The sequence below is a fragment of the Bombina bombina genome, chromosome 2, assembly GCF_027579735.1.
Source record: "Bombina bombina isolate aBomBom1 chromosome 2, aBomBom1.pri, whole genome shotgun sequence".
NCBI classification, from domain to species: Eukaryota; Metazoa; Chordata; class Amphibia; order Anura; family Bombinatoridae; genus Bombina; species Bombina bombina.
The window spans coordinates 838,715,999-838,732,061 of NC_069500.1; the positions used below are offsets into that span (position 1 = coordinate 838,715,999).

The 16,063-nt window shown below is 39.8% G+C and overlaps 1 protein-coding gene across 7 annotated transcripts in view; it reads right to left on the minus strand.

The window, feature by feature from the left end:
* Window positions 1-8,042: 8,042 nt before the first annotated feature.
* The window catches only part of PTPRS (protein tyrosine phosphatase receptor type S), a 408,837-nt gene continuing 400,816 nt past the window's right edge, over window positions 8,043-16,063 (minus strand). For all 7 annotated transcript variants that reach the window (XM_053703177.1, XM_053703180.1, XM_053703178.1 and 4 more), the window contains 2 exons: window positions 10,561-10,696; window positions 8,043-10,031 (listed from right to left, as the gene is read on the minus strand). In XM_053703177.1, coding sequence (XP_053559152.1) covers window positions 9,963-10,031; window positions 10,561-10,696 — 205 coding nt within the window. In that variant the 3' untranslated portion in view covers window positions 8,043-9,962. The remainder of the gene's footprint in view (window positions 10,032-10,560; window positions 10,697-16,063) is intronic.

A 16,063-nucleotide genomic window follows, 5' to 3' on the forward strand; every position in this document is an offset into this window, starting at 1 on the left:
AACTTTTCTACCAAAGACTGACCAAGTTGCTGCTTTTGCAAATCTGATCAATCGAAGCTTCATTCTTAAAAGCCCAAGAAGTGGCGACTGATCTAGTAGAATGAGCTGTAATTCTCTGAGGCGGAAACTGTCCCGCCTCTAAATAAGCCTTGTGAATCAAAAGCTTTAACCAAGATGCCAAAGAAATGGCAGAGGCTTTTTAACCTTTCCTAGGACCAAAAAAAACAACAAATAGACCTTGAAAAAGCCCCGAGTGAGGAGAGAAACGCGTTGATCGTGTCTCATAGCCTACAGGAAAAACCACCGTTAAGCTGAACTACTCTGAGGTCTGTGAATCAAAAACAGCCGTTTGAAGGAGCGATATCGTGTCGCAAAGCCTACAGACAACCACCACTTAGCTGATTACTCCCGAGGTCTGTGAACTGAAATACAGCCTTTTAAGGGAGCGCACCACCCTATGTATTGAAAAATCGGAATAGAACTAAAACCACCACCAGATTATCCAGCCACTCGAACAGAACGCTACGGAGTAAAGGCACCTTAATGTGATGAATACTTTTATTAATGTTATAATAAAGCTTATTTTCACCATAATTCTGAGTGTTTGTTTTCATTTTCTCCCTTATATCATTACTAGGAAAAAGGGAACCTGAATGAAAACAATATTTATGTAGGATAAGTGAAATTAGATTATACTCTGATCTGAATATCTGACAGTCAGAGAGACTCAAACATATTATAAGAATTAAACAATAGAATGACTGAATTAAATATATAATATTCAAAGGAAATATCAGTACTGTCTCATTGTAAGATAAGGTATGAACAGTCGCAAATATAAACGTTAAGTTGAGCCTGAAGTGTAAAGTATGCTTAGCTGACAAATCTGAGATTTTGTATACACATTTGTAATGACCGGTATGAGTTGTTTAACAGTCTCTTTAGTTACGAGGTGGAGAGGATAGCATTTGCGGATAACGTTGGAGATCTCAAATAATAGCATGCTTTAAGTATAGGGATATGTACATACCTTAAATCCTTAGGTTTTAGGTTTAAGCCGATATGAGCAATTGAATATGCGTGTACCTCTAAGCTGAATGATCAGCGTGTGTGGGGAGACAGGCGCGCCGACAGCACAGCTTGTGCAGCGGCGTGTGACGTCACAGAACAAACACGCTTGAGGCGAAGTCCCGCCTTGATGCTGGGTTGATCCGAGATTGCGGCTAGCTGAAAGGTAAATGAGCCTTCAGAAGATAGAAAGTGAATAAAATCCAGATGATTAGTAGATAACTGATGACAATGACTACTGGAAATGTAACCAAGATACAAGAGTTTATACTTATGAGGTTTGTAGAAAACGGAGAGACTTAGATTGTTGTGAGCAAAGAGAGATGAAACAAACTTCCCTCAGACTGCAATAATCAAGCAATGCAGTGAGGTGAAGGAGTGTCTTAAATAGGGGTTACAGACAAGGGAGGGAGATCCTGATTTAAAGGTACAGTCTAGACAGGATCATGACACTTAAAGATACAGCTAAGTCTGCATAAAGGATTGCTCACGACTCCGGAGATTGACTACACTATACCTCCTGAAATCAGCTGGATATCTAGTATGGCATTTCAGAAGGAAAAAGGGTGACGTAAGTGGATGACACCCAGAGAACACGCCTACTTTAAGAATACTATCCACATACAGGCCGAACAGCATCTATTCTCTACTCACACTGTGTGCCTACTTTAAGAATACTATCCACATACAGGCCGAACAGCATCTATTCTCTACTCACACTGTGATTTACAGAATAGTGCAAGGTACCTCACTCTTCTATTAGCTTGATCCAATGCTAACCAGTAAGATCATCTAAAATAAGAGTGCTTCTTTTGCATCAGTGCAATTTTGACCCCTCAGAATTAAGTCACTTTGGTTTTAACGCTAGACGTCCAGTTTTCTTAGCTGTTTATTTTTTCTATCATATTTTTAAGCAACGTTATATATATACGTTATATATATATATATAAGTGTATTTTTATACCCCTTCTTACTATAGAGTTTTGTATATATTTTTTACATATTGCGATCACTGTAGTATATATATGTAGACCTGTGGTTAATCACTTCCCTTTCTGTATACTTTTGTATGAGCTAATTTAAAGGGCCTCATTAATTACCTTTTAGTATATATATCTACTTTATGTACTTACTTGTTAACTCTTTTATGCTTGTGCCATCAACTTTGTCTTATTTATCACATAAATAACTATTGTCGTTTGTTTAACATATTAAATATATTTTTTATATCTTTTGGGTACTGTATTTACATACATACATTATTTATTCTCATCTTATACTACCAGGGCCGCCATCAGGGGTGACTCCTGTCAGGGGCCCAATGGGCTAAGGGGGGCCCCATGAGGGCAAGAAGTAAAAAAAATAAAATTTTTTTTTTTTAAATTTTGGCAGCCACCAGTGGTACTACAGCAGAGTGCTAATTGAGCATGGGAAATGTTATTACAAGGAGTAAAGTATTAGCATTTGAGAGGATTTCTGAGTGTGCACTAAACCACTATGCACAGTGTGAGACAGACTTGGCACTTTGTTTGTAGAGTGTGTGCCTGAGTCAGACGGCTGATCACTGTAAATTTGCAGAGGAGGTAGGAATTACTTAGCAAATGTTTTTTATTTCTTTGTGCAATTTAAGATTGTAACTTTAGTGTGGGTAGTAGTTGTATGGTGGGGCCAGGGGTCCATAAAAACACATTTTTTTTTAGGCAGCAGTGTATTTATGATTATTTGACAATGCTGTAGAAATTCTATATTTAAAACCATGCAGAAAATGTTTCCTCCTCAATACACAATTATATATATTGCATTCCAGTTTACTGCCCCTTTATGCAAGGACTTTTCAGATACAAGGAGGCATTTTATCTAAGATTTTTACATCTGCATAACATGTTATACTCTCAGACTAAGATTGCTCAGTGTTGGAAATGAGACAGGGTTAACTGTTCAGTTTACTCTACAGCTGACATAATTTTGAAATGCATACCAACAAGCTTAAATCCTGCATTTAACCAGATCTAATGGTATGAGTACCACAGCTTATGGTTCTACCAAGACCATATAGAGTACAAGCATTTTCAAAATCCACAAGTACAGCTGACAGATGGGAACATTTGTACACTATATTTGAAGTGGTGCTCTTGGTTGGGGAAAATATCAAACAAACATATGTCAACCTTTTAAAAGTACTTTTCTTCATCTAGCCATCTACCCAGATCATTAATGTACAATTTTGAATTCACAGAATTATTTTTGTTTGCACATTTACAGATATGATTCTTTAAAAAGTGATCTCTTAATTTCTGCATTTTTTTTATCATGCATTTAGGGGATGCAAGGTGCATAAATGTTTCCTCCTGTGAGTGTTTCTGTGGGTGTATGTGTTTATGTCTTTGTGCTTTGGTTTGTGTCTCTATAAGTGTGTATTTTTTTTCTGTGGGTCTCTCTGTGAGGGTGGGTGTGTATGTCTTTCTGCATTTCTGTGGATGTCTGTGAGGGTGTGTGCATATGTCTTTGAGCTTTTCTATGGGTGTCTCTGTGAGGGTGGGCGTGTGTTTGTCTTTGTGTATTTTCTCTGGATGCCTCTGTGAGGGTGGGTGTGTATGTCTGTGTTTTCTGTGGATGTCTCTGTGAGGGTGTGTGTGTGTATGTATGTATGTATGTGTTTTCTGGGGATGTCTCTGTGAGGGTGTGTATTTTCTGTGGATGTCTCAGTGAGGGTATGTATGTCTTTATGTGTTTTCTGTGGGTGTCTCTGTGTGTGTATGTCTTTGTGTGTTTTCTGAGGCTGTCTCTGTTGGTGTTTCCTTGGGTGTATGTGCAAGTTTGAGTTTGTGTGTGGGGTGTCCATTGTATGTTCCTTTTTGGGACATTTTGGACCTTACTACTGATTATTCACATCTTTCTACAGACTTTGAGACTTATGAGACCTTTCCGGAAGTCACCAATCTACCATTAACCTTTAAATTATTGTTTAGGGCAGTTCAGGGCCCTTCCTTTCAGCCACTGTAAAGCTGTTGTCATCATTTAGTTGGCATCTTTCTTTACAAAAAGATAATCAGAACTCCATATTTTGTTTTCTAAATCTCCTTTTTTTTTTTACAAAACTGTAGTTTACCTCATTACTTGTCAGGGCAATGTAAACAAGTGCTAAGTGTCTGTTTGGGTGTCTGAGTTTCTTTGCGTGTTTGCTGGAGTGTCTGTATGTGAATCCTTATGTGTGAGTGTGTGTGTGTGTGTTTCAGTGTATGTTTCTACCTTTACAACATTTCCAAGTTTAAATAGACAATTAAGAATAAAGTGCATATACGTTTTAGTCACTTGGTCAAAAATTGCACATGTCAAAGGAGGGGGGCGGGGCCTGATCAATGGTTAAGTCAGGGGCCCCAAAATTTCTAGTGGCGGCAATGTATACTACTATTTGATACCTCTATAGATAGTACGAATACATATTTGAATACTTATACATATTATATAGATATAACGATTGCATATTTGATTAGGTAGATCTTAAAAGGTTACCCCCCATATTTTTAGTGCTACCCTTGCTTCAGTGCCAGTATTCCCCTTACCAACTATTTCACTTACTTCCTCAGGGTTCTGAGAGAGAGACCCTTATATACTTGGCAATAGGGTTTATATAAGCGCCAATTCTCACCCACCTCCTTACAATTTGCTTAAGGTAAGGTGGGAAAGAGGAGGGGGTAATTTTTATCTAAGAGATCTGGGAGGGCGTGGGGGGCAACTACACTACAGAAAAATATTTAAAAATAAAAACAGGAACAGTGTATGAAAAATCTTGCAATATGTAATAGAAAAAAACAACATACAAAAAGCAAAATGATCAAATTCCTTAAATGACAGTTTCAGGAAAGGGAAAAAATGCAAAATAACAAGCTTCTAGTAACCAGAAGCAATGAAAAAGTGAGACTTAAAAAAAAAATGAGAAAAAAGGTGGAACAAAAAAGACGCCCACATTTTGGCGCCAAATATGACGCCCACATTATGGGTGCCAAGTACAACGCCCATATTTTTTGGCGCCAAGTATGACACCACATCCTCTGACTCCGAAATCGACGCCCCACATTTTTTGGCGCAAAAATCATCTGAATACACATGCGTCAAAAAAATGACTTAACTGAATACAACTTCCGGAGTCAACTACAGCGCCGGAAATGACAAAATTTTGCGCCAAGAATGACGCAATAAAATGAATCATTTTCTGCCCCGCGAGCCTAACAGCCCGCAGGGAAAAATAGTCAATTGAAAAATTTTCAAGGTAAGAAAAAATATTCATTCATATGCATTATCCCAAATAATGAAACTGACAGTCTGAATTTAAGGAATACTGATTATCCTGAATCATGGCAAATATAAGTTTAAAGACATATATTTAGAACTTTACATATAAAGTGCCCAACCATAGCTTAGAGTGTGTCAAAAAATAAGACTTACTTATCCCAGGACACTCATCTACATATAGTAGATAGCCAAACCAGTACTGAAACGAGAATCAGTAGAGGTAATGGTATATATAGAGAGTATATCGTCGATCTGAAAAGGGGAGGTAAGAGATGGATCTCTACGACCGATAACAGAGAACCTATGAAATAGACCCCGTAGAAGGAGATCATTGCATTCAAATAGGCAATACTCTCCTCACATCCCTCTGACATTCACTGCACGCTGAGAGGAAAACCGGGCTTCAGCCTGCTGCGAAGCGCATATCAATGTAGAATCTAGCACAAACTTACTTCACCACCTCCATGGGAGGCAAAGTTTGTAAAACTGATTTGTGGGTGTGGTGAGGGGTGTATTTATAGGCATTTTGAGGTTTGGGAAACTTTGCCCCTCCTGGTAGGAATGTATATCCCATACGTCACTAGCTCATGGACTCTTGCTAATTACATGAAATATATATATATATATATATTGTGTGTGTGTGTGTATATATATATATATATATATATATATATATGTGTGTTTACATAGATATTTATATGTGTATATATGTATTTACAGACATATATACATCTATATATATATATATACACACACACACACACACATATATATATATACATACATGTACATATCAATAAAGGTCAGCACAACCTTCACAAACTTATCTGCTGTAGTCATTCCAAATATATATAAGAATCATGAAGACACAGCGCATTCTTTTGCAAACATTATGTGTTTTATTCCAACGCTTCAGCAAGGTTACCTTGGCAAAGGCCCAAATGGGGTCAAAACGTTGGAATAAACACATAATGTTTTGCAAAAGAAGGATCTATGTCTTCATGATCTCATATACATGTATACATATGGTATTTAACTGCACTGGAGACCCTTGAAGTCAAGTAGTTTAAAACATGTAAAAGCATATTTATACAATAACAATAAACTATGTATTTACTGCAAATATTTCACATTCCAATGTTCTCCACATAGGGGAATGTTTTAAGTATTTTTAAATAGATATTCCTATATATATCTGAATAGATATATATTTTACAAAAAAACATGAGCGAGAGAGGGGGGGGTGGAGAGAGAGGAGATAGTGGAGAAAGAGAGAGAGGAGATACGAGGGAGAGAGAGGAGATAGAGGGGAGGGGAGAGAGGAGATGGGGAGAGAGGATTGGAGAGAGAATGGGGAGAGAGAGAGGGAGATAGGGGGAGAGAGAGGAAAGGGGGGAGAAAGAGGGAGATAGAGAATAAACACATAATGTTTGCAAAAGAAGGAGCTGTGTCTTCATGATTTTCAAATATATGTATACATAGGTATTTAACTGCATTGGAGCCCTCTAAAGTCAAGTAGTTGAAAATATATAAAAGCATATTTATACAATAATAATGCTTAACTGTATTTACTGCAAATATTTCACATTCCAATGTTCTCCACATGGGGGAATATGTTCTAAGTATTTTTAAATAGATATTCCTATATATATCTGTATATAGTCAAGTAGCTGAAAACATGTAAAAGCATATTTATACAATATTCATATTTAATAAAGTGTTATAATGTGTATTTACTGCAAATATTTCACATTCCAATGTTCTCCACATAGGGGAATATGTTCTAAGTATTTTTAAACATATATTCCTATATATATCTGTATATGTATAGCTATATATAATCACATATCTGTATAGATAAAGATTTAAAAAAAAAAAACCAACATATGAGAGAGAGGAGAGAAGGGAGAGAGAGTTGGGGGGGGGGGGGGGGGGGGGGGGGGGGGGGGGGGGGGAGAGAGAGGAGAGAGAGAGTTGGGGGGGGGAGAGAGAGAGTTGGGGGGGGAAGAGAGAGAGGGGGGGGGGGGAAGAGAGAGAGGGGGGAGGGGAGAGAGAGAGGGAGAGAGTTTTTGAATAAATAGAACATTCTTTTATGTGAAGAACACTGGAATATTAATATTTCATGTCAGGTAAATGCACTGTTAGTTTCCCCCCAATAAACACCTTGTATAATTACAAGAAATTTCTATGGTATATACAGTATAAGGGAGGCGGATGTGCAAATCTCGTTTGGTAGTTTTTATCTGTGTCAGTAGCAGGTGGACAGACATCGCCGCAATTCAACCCGATTGACTACGATCGGGTTGATTGACACCCCCCCCTGCTGGCAAACCGATTGGCCGCAAATCTGCAGGGGGCGGCGTTGCACCAGCAGCTTACAAGAGCTGCTGGTGCAATGCTGAATACGGAGAGCGTATTGTTCTCCGCATTTAGCAAGGTCTGTCGGACCTGATCAGCACTGTCGTATCAGATCCGACAGACCTTTGTTAAATAGGTCCCCATATGTAAACTATATAACCTCCTAGATAAAATACTTACACTTATTTCACCTCCATGACATCTGTGTTGTAATGTAATTTATATGTCCAACATTGTTTCCTCCTTTTTCACTACAAATCTTTGCATTTTTTTTGACACAGAAATGTTTGCTATTTTGAACACAGTAAAAGAGATAGCCATGGTTATCCTTTTTAATCTTTAATACAAAGTTGATATATCTACATAAATCAGTGGTGTAAATACCACATTTAATTTCTGTTCCAAATTACAGTAGGTAAGTGGCAGCATTTTGTTCATTACAAAGAAGAAACATCTTCTAGAGGTCGCATAATTTGTTTTAACCTTCAAATATCTTAATGGGTCGCCAATGTCATCGAGAAAGGATACAATGAATGGAATTTCATCGATAATTAAGATTGTACTTTTACCATTAATTTACCTGCTGGGCATATTTTCTGTAAAAGGTGTAACCGCCATTTAGTCTTCCTCTCAGGAGATAAAACCACCTTACTTTAATACATAGCTAAGTTAAAAGGAAAACGCTTGTGGGTTCTCTGTCTTATACTGATGTTAATGGGGGGCAGGAGTATAGGCTGAAGAGAGACTGCACATGTAATAGAGATGTAATACAAAAGTATCAGTATAACACCGAAACAGAGTGCTTTGTAAGAGAATGATTAATTTGGTCCTCATTGCCTTTTACTGTGGTTACGCATCTTCCCCCCAGTAAAGCACTTCATAAAGTAAAGACTTCATTTTCTCCCTACGATAAGTTAGTTGATACACTTTGCCCCGGCCCATCCACACAATTAACCAAATTGCCATAAAAACCTTTGGATATCATTACTAGATGCATATTAGCAATCACCAGGCTGATGAAGCCTACATTACCCATTTTACATGATAGAGAGGAATAATCTATCTGGTTCATTGCTTTTCAAGGTAGAAAAGCAGTTTGATGAAGAGCAGCTAGCACAGTATACATAGTAGGAATCACATGGAACATCTCTACAGTGAAAAAATAGACCGTCTTTGAACAGTATTTGAAGAGAAGCACATCATTTTTTTTACATTAAAATAAAAAAAGAAAAAAAAAAGAAAAAGGGAAAATACAATATATAAAAAAAGGGTTTGGGTTTAATGTCACTTAATTGGATACATATACAATGATACTTTAAAGCAAGCTACTGTCATACACTCAGTCACGTCAGAATTGTTATACAAGCGGCACTTGGATTCTGAACGCACTGCGCCATGGAAATAGAAATATGCAAAACAGGACACTTCTAGTGTGGCTGGGAATTGGTGTCCAATGAAATAGCCATCTTGTTTTACTTATCTGGGGGGAGCACAGACTAATTGTTTTACTTCATGAATCTGCAACAATTCTTTTGAGAACATTAGAGCAAATAGAGCTTCTGTTGATGGGAATGAATAGAAAAACATGATTAGTTGAGCTGAAACCATCTGAAAACCCCTTTTGTCAGAGGTGGGATTATTGTGACAAATTGGAAAAATATTTAGAATTCAACAGTAAGGAATGTTGCAAGTCAAGAGACAGGTAGAAGGGTTAAATAGTAATGATCTTTAACATTATTTTGTGCCCATGGTCTGCCTAATCTCAATGTCTACCCATGTTGGGTAAAGGGTTCCTGGATAAGTTAAGACATACTTAATATATATTAATTTCAGGAAAACGGCACTATCCTGTTTGCACATGTCTATCTTATGAGACAGAAAATAAAACATGAACTGCAAGAATGCAACAACTAGTCTCTGCTCTCCTTCCTTGAGAGCACTTGATATGTGAGGCTCTGTTAGGAGTATTTCCTTGTATGTAAGGTCCACTTGTATCCAAGAACACTGCTTGAGGTATCAGCCCTGAAACAGCTTGAAATAGATGTGACCAAACACATCTTCAAAAGTTTCTCCACACCAGAAATCCAAAACATGTATACTTGATATATTTTAGTTCATCTCCCTCCCACCCCAGGAGCACAAGTCAATTTGCTTTTGGATTCATGAGTTCAGTCTCTTTTAGAGGGTCAGCAGATGCTGCATCGGACTTCAATAGTTGGCAAAGTCCACCAAATGATGGCTTCTTATGTTGCATAGTGATCAAAGCTGCCAAGATATTCCAAACCAGCCTGGTAGCAAAACTGATATTCATCCTAAGGCAAAAAAGAAAAGGCATATTATGATTTCTTATATTACCTAATACTATTTTTTTTTACTGGTATGTAAATACTGCACCTTCTAAATAAAGAGAGCATTGTTGACTGATTAGTATTACCAGAGAATACACATACATTATATGGCTAAGACCACAGTGACAACTGTCTCCAGTTCTTAAAATTAGCCATGGTAAACAGCCCATTGGCCTTTTCTCCATAACAGCAAAGACAGTTCCATTTGACCACTATAAAAATATAACCCTTATTTATTTTGTCAATCTGAGTCCCTTTAACTCTTTCCTACATGCACACTAGATTTATTCACCTTTTATTGTCTATGTACCGTGATGTCCTTTAGACGATTTGGAGGTCTATAAATATGGCCATCATTTGGTCTGTGCACCTCAAAGACTGCTTACTAAATATTGTGTTTATACTATCTATTTTTTTTACACCACAAATTTGTTTTTATTTCACATTTTAGTGCAATGATCTCAAATTTTTAAGTATGCGTTGTCTTTCTTACCTCTGTCTGTACCATTGCTGGCCTTTGTGTTCGCAGCATCTTCACGGTCTGGAAAATATCTACCACTCCTTCATAACGCATCCTTTCCAGCACAATACTTAGGGTAATAAATACCCCAGTTCTGCCAACCCCAGCACTGTGGAAGAGTGTTAAGTATTATTAAGGATGTTTAAAACATATTAAATAATTCATGTGATATTTACACACCAGATGATTTTGATTGTGCAAGAAATCAACAAATTGCCATAATGTGAATGTAAAAAAAAAAATATTTTCTAATTTTTAGAAAAATGCTAAGAACAGTTTAAAAGATTAGTGGTCATTTAGACTTTTTGACAGCAACTATAAAGTACAAACATCTTTCATATATAAAAGGCTCTGGAGGGAAGTCGCAAACTAAATAGAAAGTGATTATTGTTAATAAAAAATAATGGTAAAGCTTAGGTTTTTATTTGTTTTGCAACAAAATCCACAGCTCCTTCCTCATTCAGTTTTATAAAGAACACGTTTTACACTATTTCTCCAATAAGGAAGAAAAAGTTGTATGAACGTGTGCTACAGAAAACTTGAATTATGCTTACCAGATAATTTCCTTTCCTTCTGTATGAGAAGGGTCCACGGCTTCATTCCTTACTTGTGGGAATTACAGAACCTGGCCACCAGGAGGAGGCAAAGACACCCCAGCCAAAAGCTTAAATACCTCCCCCACTTCCCTCATCCCCCAGTCATTCTGCCAAGGGAACAAGGAACAGTAGGATAAATATCAGGGTATAAATAGTGCCAGAAGAACAAAACAAAATTTAGGTCCACCCTACGGAGTATACGGACGGAGGGCGGGGGCCGTGGACTCTCCTCATACAGAAGAAGAGGAAATTATCTGGTAAGCATAATTCAAGTTTTCCTTTTTAATATGAGGATAGTCCACGGCTTCATTCATTACTTGTGGGAAACATATACCCAAGCTCCAGAGGACACTAAATGAACGGGAGGGCAAAAAGGAGGCGGCTACTATTTTGAGGGCACCACAGCCTGCAAAACCTTTCTCCCAAAAGCTGCTTCAGCCGAAGCAAAAACTTCAAAGGAGGACCCGGTAGCTGCCCTACAAATCGGATCCATAGAGGCAAATTATTGACGGCCCAAGAGGAAGCCACTGCTCTAGTTGAATGAGCCTTAATCCTCTGAGGAGGCTTATGTCCCACTGTCTCATAAGCTAAGCGAATAATGCTCCTCAACCAAAAAGATAAAGAAGAAGTCTGTCTAAACTCCTTCGTATCCTGAAGATAGAACGGCCCGAACCACATCCAAATTATGAAGTAACCGTTCCTTCGAAGAAGGATTAGGGCACAAGGAAGGAACCACAATCTCCTGATTGATGTTGCGATCTGAAACGACCTTATGAAAAAAACCTAACCCAGTACGAAGAACAGCCTTATCAGCATACAATACTAGGTAAGGAGGCTCACATTGCAAGGCAGCCATTTCAGAGGCTCTGTGCGCGAGAGCAATAGCCAGTAGAAAAAGAACCTTCCAAGACAGTAATTTAATGTCTACAAGCATAGGCTCAAACGGAGCCTTCTGCAAAACTTTAAGAACAAGATTTAAACTCCAAGGAGGAGCGCTAGATCTAAACACAGGCCTGATTCTAGCCAGAGCCTAGAACAAAAGACTGAACATCTGGAAGCTCAGCGAGCCTCTTGTGCAGTAAAAACAGATAAGGCCGAAATCTGTCCCTTAAGAGAGCTAGCAGAAAGGCCCTTCTGCAGACCATCCTGAAGAAAGGAAATAATTCTGGAAACCCTGACCTTATGCCAGGGGAATCCACGCTCTTCACACCAGAATAAGTAGGTCCTCCACACCTTATGATAGATGCGAGACAAGTAACTGGCTTACAAGCTTGAATGAGATTATCAATAACTCTCTCAGAGAAACCTCTCTTGGCTAGGACTAAGCATTCAATCTCCACGCAGTCAGCCTCAGATCATCTAGATTTTGATGAACAAAAGGACCTTGTTCCAGCAGATCCCTGTGACAAGGTAACTTCCATGGAGGAGATGACGACATCCCCACTAGATCCGCGAACCACATACTTAGCGGCTACAATGGAGCAATCAGTATCACTGATGCCCACTCCTGCTTGATGCGGGCCACTACTCAAGGAAGGAGAGGTATTGGCGGAAAAAGGTATATTAGACTGAACCTCCAAGGCACCACTAATGCATCTATTAGCTCCGCCTGAGGATCCCTGGGTCTCGACCCATACCTGGGTAGCTTGGTATTGAGACGGGACGCCATGAGATCCATCTCCGGAGTCCCCCACCTGTTGCATATTTCCGCAAACACCTCAGGATGGAGAGACCATTCCCCAGATTAAAGGATTGTCTGCTGAGAAAATCCGCTTCCCAGTTGTCCACACCCGGAATGTGGATCACAGACAGCGAACAGTTGTGGGCCTCCGCCTATTCCAGAATCAGAGATACCTCCCTCATCGCTAGGGAGCTCCTCGTCTCTCCCTGGTGGTTGATGTAAGCCACCAAGGTGATATTGTCTGATTGGAATCCGATAAACTAGGACGAACCCAGACAGGGCCAAGCGTTCAGAGCATTGAAGTTTGCTTGAAGTTCCAGAATGTTGATCGGAAGAAAGCTCTTATCTGTAGTCACAATCTCTCAGGATGGTCTTAGAAAGGATGTCCCTCGGGACAGGTGATATGAACAGAGCCACCAAGAGAATGATTCTCTCGACTGGTTGTCCAGAGAGATCTGTTGAAACAGATCTGAATGATTGCTGTTCCACTGTCTCAGCATGCACAGCTGTAACAGTCTGAGACGGAACCTGGCAAAGTGAATTATGTCCATGCTGGATACCATAAGACCAATCTTGAACGAGGGGAACTTCAGAAACTTGTTAAAGCACTTTAAGTCCACGAATCGGGTGGAAAGTTCCCTCCTTTTTTGGGACCACAAAAAGGTTTGAGTAGTATCCCAAGCCTCGATCCTCTATGGGAACCCGGGACAATGACTCCTAAGGAGGACAGATCCCGAACACACCACAAAAAGGCATCTCTTTTCTCTGGTTTTGATGACAGATTTGAGAGAAGAAATCTGCCCTTGGGTGGAAGAGACTTGAACCCAATTCTGTAACCCTGAGCAATGACCTCCAGGACCCAAGGATCCTGCACATTCCTAAACCAAGCTTCTGAGAAGTGTGGGAAAGTCTGCCCACTACCTGATCCATAGAAGGACCAGGGGTGACCGCATCATGCTGATTTAGTCTCAGCGGGCTTCTTGCTCTGCTTGGACTTATTCCAGGACTGAGCCGGCTTCCAAGTTTTAGGTTGCTCGGTCTTAGCGGAGGACTGCTGACCCTGGGATTTATCAGAACGAAAGGAACAAAAATGATTAGATTGTCCCTTAGATCTGTTCTTTTTATCTTGCGGTAGAAAGGCACCCTTGCCCCCTGTAACCGTGGAAATAATGGAGTCCAGGCCTGGACCAAACAAAATCTTACCCTTGAATGGAAGGAGTCTGGACATGGAAGTCGAGTCTGAAGACCAGGACTTCAGCCACAGAGCCTGGCGGGCCTGAACAGAAAACCCAGCAGTTTTAGCATATTCGCATCACAAATAAAAGAATTAGCAACCCTTAAAGCCTTAATTCTATCAAGAATAATATTGAGGGGACCTTCCAACTCGATCAATTCCGATAACGAGTCGCACCAGTAGGTAGCCGTTCCCGCAACCGCAGCAACTGCCGCCGCTTCCAACCCAGAAAGTTCACACTCTAAAGTATCAGAAAGAACTTCATCATCAGATAACCATCTATCAGCTATAGCCAATAAACTAGATGATGACCCCTGGGAAAGATAGCAATATTTGACCTTTCGCTTGCGCTTAGCAGGGCGAGGTAAAGCACTAATGGCCGCAGACACCGCCGTTTGTAACTGCACAGTGAAGTCTGAAGGTAAAAGGCCTCCTCCAGATTGAGGATCAGGCGTGCTATGGGAAACTGCATGTGTATTAGGAGATGAAAGCAGGGTGCGCACCTCACGGGACGGGAACCCCTCAGAGGTGGAAGGCTGAGTGGTATCAAACATGTTAACCTTTTTTTTACATAATCACTTTTTCTAGGCATGTGAACATAATTGAGAGGGCGGGTATACCTCTGTCTCCTCATAATATAAACGGACATTAGTCTTAGGTATAGTGGGTGTACCCTCTAAAACGTCAGAGTTCTCCACAGCTATGAGCTATGTCCTAATATAACAATAACGAACTTTATATAAACTATAAAAACTGCACCTTTATACCCCCAATGGCTGGGGCACTCACCACCTCCTATGACCCAGGCACACAGAGTAAACTGCTTCTCTTTGATAACCAGCACATTCAGAGACGAGAAAGTGAAACCCGGACACATGGAGCGCAACCTGGAACCGCCTCCGCTAAGGTAAAGCTGCGCCTCTAAAGTGAAAGTAACCTGTATGTTCCCACCTAAGCCTATGAGCCTTGAAAAACCATCTCACACATAACGCAGTATGAATCAAATTAAAATGATATTAATCCCCACTGTTCAATAATCCCCCCTCAGGAGATATTAACCCTTGATTCCATACAGATAAAAGGAGCCACACTGTGACCCTGTCTTCTAACATTACCATATGTATAAAAAAATGAAACAATCTTACTGGAATCTACGCTGTGAAACAGTAAGACAGCCTCTCAAGTGTGACAGTCTTGTAGCATCGCTCCTGACATGGACTAGAGTGATGAAAGCAGTCAGTGAAACTCGTCAACACTAATTGCTTAGGAGCTGTTAATAAGAGTATGGATGGTTTCACAGAAAGACTCTCCCTGCATCTCCAGACCCCAACTTTCGTCAATACTCTCACTGAGAGGCTGACAAGACTACTTAAAACTCCAGTCCCATTTTGAAGGGTTGATACTCCGTATCTTCTGACACTTCTCTGCCAACCTCCTGTGACGAAAGGCAAAGAATGACTGGGATATGAGGGAAGTGGGGGAGGTATTTAAGCCTTTGGCTGGGGTGTCTTTACCTCCTCCTGGTGGCCAGGTTCTGTAATTCCCACAAGTAAGGAATGAAGCCGTGGACTCTCCTCATATTAAAGTGAATGTAAATTTTGATGCTAAAGTGCCCGGATTTTAAAAATTCAAATAAAAACCGGGGCACTTTAATTAATCAAAATTTACATTTCACTCGTGTTGTGAAAAAAAAAACATACCTTTTAATCTTGACAGCAGATTCATCTTCCTCCACCCGTCACAAAGCCTCTTCCTGGGTCTAAAATGAGGAATCCGGCTTCCTCCAATCACGGCATTGAATCAGGCACTGATTCCCCCAAGGGGTGGGGTGGGGGGTGGAGCTGTGATTGGAGAATGACGCATCCATCATTTTTGACATCAGAAATGGCTTGCGACAAACGGAGGAAGCTGGAGCAGCTGTCAAGTTTAAAAGGTAAGGTTTTTTTTTCACAACACAAGTGAAAT